The sequence below is a fragment of the Liolophura sinensis genome, chromosome 6 (assembly GCF_032854445.1).
Source record: "Liolophura sinensis isolate JHLJ2023 chromosome 6, CUHK_Ljap_v2, whole genome shotgun sequence".
Taxonomy (NCBI): domain Eukaryota; kingdom Metazoa; phylum Mollusca; class Polyplacophora; order Chitonida; family Chitonidae; genus Liolophura; species Liolophura sinensis.
Genome location: NC_088300.1, coordinates 42,407,624 through 42,411,101, shown reverse-complemented (window position 1 = coordinate 42,411,101; position 3,478 = coordinate 42,407,624). Strand labels below are relative to the sequence as shown.

The following is a 3,478-nucleotide window of genomic DNA, read 5'->3' as shown; positions in this document are numbered from 1 at the left end:
TCTGTTATGTTATTGACGTATGTATGGTAATCACGCCATCGGATTCTTACATTATTCGATCTGGGATCTCATGCCTGTGATATCGCACGGTTAAAAAACAATGTACAAGTCAGTCACATCGGGACTAAGACATGGAACTTTGAATGAAACAGAAATGAGCATATTCCAAACAGAAAAAAACTGTCCTTCTATTATTATTTGTCATCAAGCCTCCTAGAAAAGTATAATCCCTGGAAACGCGTGTGCAGATCTTTTGCTCTGAGTATACAGTTACTGTTTATGTTGCCGAATATTTTCATGTTATATAAACCACTTGCTTATTAATGTCCTGAATATGCGGACTGCTGGACAATATTTCCTCTCCTGTATAGCCTACTATAGTTATGTCCATGGTCTCTTTAGTCTTTTCTTAAACATTGTCCTTTTTTACCTATCGGTATACCGTATGTTTGCTTTTTTTTCATGATCGTTGTGGATCACACCTTCGGATTATCCGTATTCCTCTAAACAAATTTCTATTCTTTTTCTGTGGATGTTCTTCTGTGTGGTTTGCAGTTTGTCTTCTTCGTGATGGGCGGGTACTGTTCTGCCTGGTGAGAGATTGTTCATCTGTGCGGTGAGCGGTTGTTCTTCTGTTAGATGAACAATCGTTCTTCTGCGCGATTGGCGATTGTTCTTCTGTACAGTGCATGGGTGGTTGTTCCTCTGTGTAGTGCATGGGTGGTTGTTCCACTGTGCAGTGCATGGGTGGTTGTTCCTCTGTGCAGTTCATGGGTGGTTGTTCCTCTGTGCAGCGCATGGGTGGTTGTTCCACTGTTCAGTGCATGGGTGGTTGTTCCTCTGTGCTGTGCATGGGTGGTTGTTCCTCTGTGCAGCGCATGCGTGGTTGTTCCTCTGTGCAGTGCATGGGTGGTTGTTCGTCTGTGCAGTGCATGGGTGGTGGTTCGTCTGTGCAGTGCATGGGTGGTTGTTCCTCTGTGCAGTGCATGGGTGGTGGTTCGTCTGTGCAGTGCATGGATGGTTGTTCCTTTTTGCATGGGTGGTTGTTCGTCTGTGCAGTGCATGGGTGGTTGTTCCTCTGTGCAGTGCATGGGTGGTTGTTCCTCTGTGCATGGGTGGTTGTTCGTCTATGCAGTGCATGGGTGGTTGTTCCTCTGTGCAGTGCATGGGTGGTTGTTCCTCTGTGCAGTTCATGGGTGGTTGTTCCTCTGTGCAGCGCATGGGTGGTTGTTCCACTGTTCAGTGCATGGGTGGTTGTTCCTCTGTGCTGTGCATGGGTGGTTGTTCCTCTGTGCAGCGCATGCGTGGTTGTTCCTCTGTGCAGTGCATGGGTGGTTGTTCCTCTGTGCAGTGCATGGGTGGTGGTTCGTCTGTGCAGTGCATGGGTGGTTGTTCCTCTGTGCAGTGCATGGGTGGTTGTTCCTCTGTGCAGTGCATGGGTGGTTGTTCGTCTGTGCAGTGCATGGGTGGTTGTTCCTCTGTGCAGTGCATGGGTGGTTGTTCGTCTGTGCAGTGCATGGGTGGTTGTTCCTCTGTGCAGTGCATGGGTGGTTGTCCGTCTGTGCAGTGCATGCGTGGTTGTTCCTCTATGCAGTGCATGGAGGGTTGTTCCTGTATGCAGTGGGTGATTGTTATCCTGCGTGGTTGGCGTTTGTTCTACTGTGCCGTGGGCTGTTTTTTCTGGGATACCGTAGGGAGGTGTTAAGGTGGAGGGGGGGGGGGGTAAAATCTATATACATAAGATCTGTTGTTTCTCTCTGAATACTGGTTATTTAATTGCCTTCGCAAACTTTGATTTCAAAGACACTAGTTATTATTCTGTAGGGATGGCGATTGTCCTTCTATTCACATTAGAGGAGGACAAAACTAACACCTACCGACTCGGCTATGACCGAGTTACTACAGATGTGGCACTGGGCATTTGTTTTATGATACTGACTCTCACCCTTTTGGGCGTTTATAATTTCTGTTTGTTTTTTCTGTACTATGACCAGCACCTCTTCGATGCTAATACCTGTAGTTTTTCAAGGCTTGTAAATAAACAAACCCCAACAAGGATATCCTACAGAAGACATTTTGGTACATGTGATAAATTTATCATTTTGCATGCTTCAGTAAACGATTCAAATGTGTCTGAAGAAACCACGTGTCTAAGACTTCTCTTGAGCATGCTTACAGATGCAAATCCATGCATAAATTGTCCACGTATGTCCACATGTATGAAACGTGGAGATACACAATGTAATAACTATACCCTCCTTGCGAGATAAATCGCTGCGTATGCGTCAGTTTTATTGATGAAAACGCCAGCACTATATAGCATCAGTGAGCTGCAGTGAACAATCCGTCCAATACCATCGTATAGGCTCAACAAGGACTGACGACCACAAACCATTTTAAGACAGGGTCATGTAGAACTCCACTGACGCCATGTAGTACTGTGTATGGGGCGCTACCAAGACAAGCTGGAACTCTCCATCATGGGACGGTGCACAAGAGTCATTTCCTGCCCAGTAGTGGAATAAAAAAGATGTCTCTGTGAAATTCGTTCTAATTTTGACCCACCCTAAGCAATCAGACTTTCAATAAAGTCAAAGAATTAACGGCTATAATATATCCAAAATTTTAGTGCAAAAGTACAAGCAAAAAACATAATGCGGATTAAGTAGATTTTCCTGGGTTAAACTATAGACCCACTTTACATTCGACGGTAATCTTCTTACCTTTGAACTTTTCAATGAAAACCTAATTCATATGTCCTGAACATTTTGAAGTTGGCATGAATGATACCCAAACGTTTTGTAACGCGCACTTGCCCTATGCTCGTGTCCTATATATCCCGTGTAATATGAGTCAGCGGTTAAGATTACAAACCTTCTGTGGGTGCTTTCACGGATATCCTTTTGCCATCTACAACAGAGTATATCTCTTTTATAAAGTTGGCAAAGCCGCTCTTTAGACAGAGTTGGAACGCGGCCTTGTTTGGAGGTAGAAAGTGAATTTGCAGTGTTCCTTGTGGGTAGTCCCATCTTACTTCTCCTTTAGCGCATTCTCGTGTAAACTCAATCTTCTGAGCTTCTCCTATTTGTGGCAATCTGATGGGATAAAATAATGGCCAGTGGTCAGCATTGTTCGGGGTTATTAAAACATTTGGCAACATCTCAGAAAATCTCAGATATGGATTTTTTCAGCGTTTAAGCTCATGAAGCCGGATATATGTCTGACAAGCACATTCCGGGTATTCCTATAATTACCAAATTATTGTTGAGTGAAAGTAAATTTCCACTGAATACTGACATGATGGTAACATACGTGGTTCCAATTTCAACATTATATAGCGATTACAAATGGACGCACAAATCGAACTTTGCCACGGATTCGATGAGGGCACCCAACTTGGGAATCTCCAACGATAGTCTAAAAGTATGAGGTGGTAATTTAAGTAACACGAATACTAAGGTATACGGTGTCATTTATG

General features: G+C 44.0%; 1 protein-coding gene across 1 annotated transcript; it reads right to left on the bottom strand.

Annotated features, from left to right (window-relative positions):
* Positions 1 to 1,239: 1,239 nt before the first annotated feature.
* Positions 1,240 to 1,599, bottom strand: LOC135467225 (small proline-rich protein 2H-like). Its single transcript, XM_064744989.1, has one exon. It carries the CDS (start codon positions 1,597 to 1,599, stop codon positions 1,240 to 1,242), a length of 360 nt encoding a protein of 119 aa, XP_064601059.1.
* Between the last annotated feature and the right edge of the window lie 1,879 nt (positions 1,600 to 3,478).

What these genes read in the sequence shown, in the direction of transcription:
- LOC135467225 (XM_064744989.1), bottom strand. Translation starts at nt 1,599, where the DNA reads ATGCACTGCATAGAGGAACAACCACGCATGCACTGCACAGACGGACAA.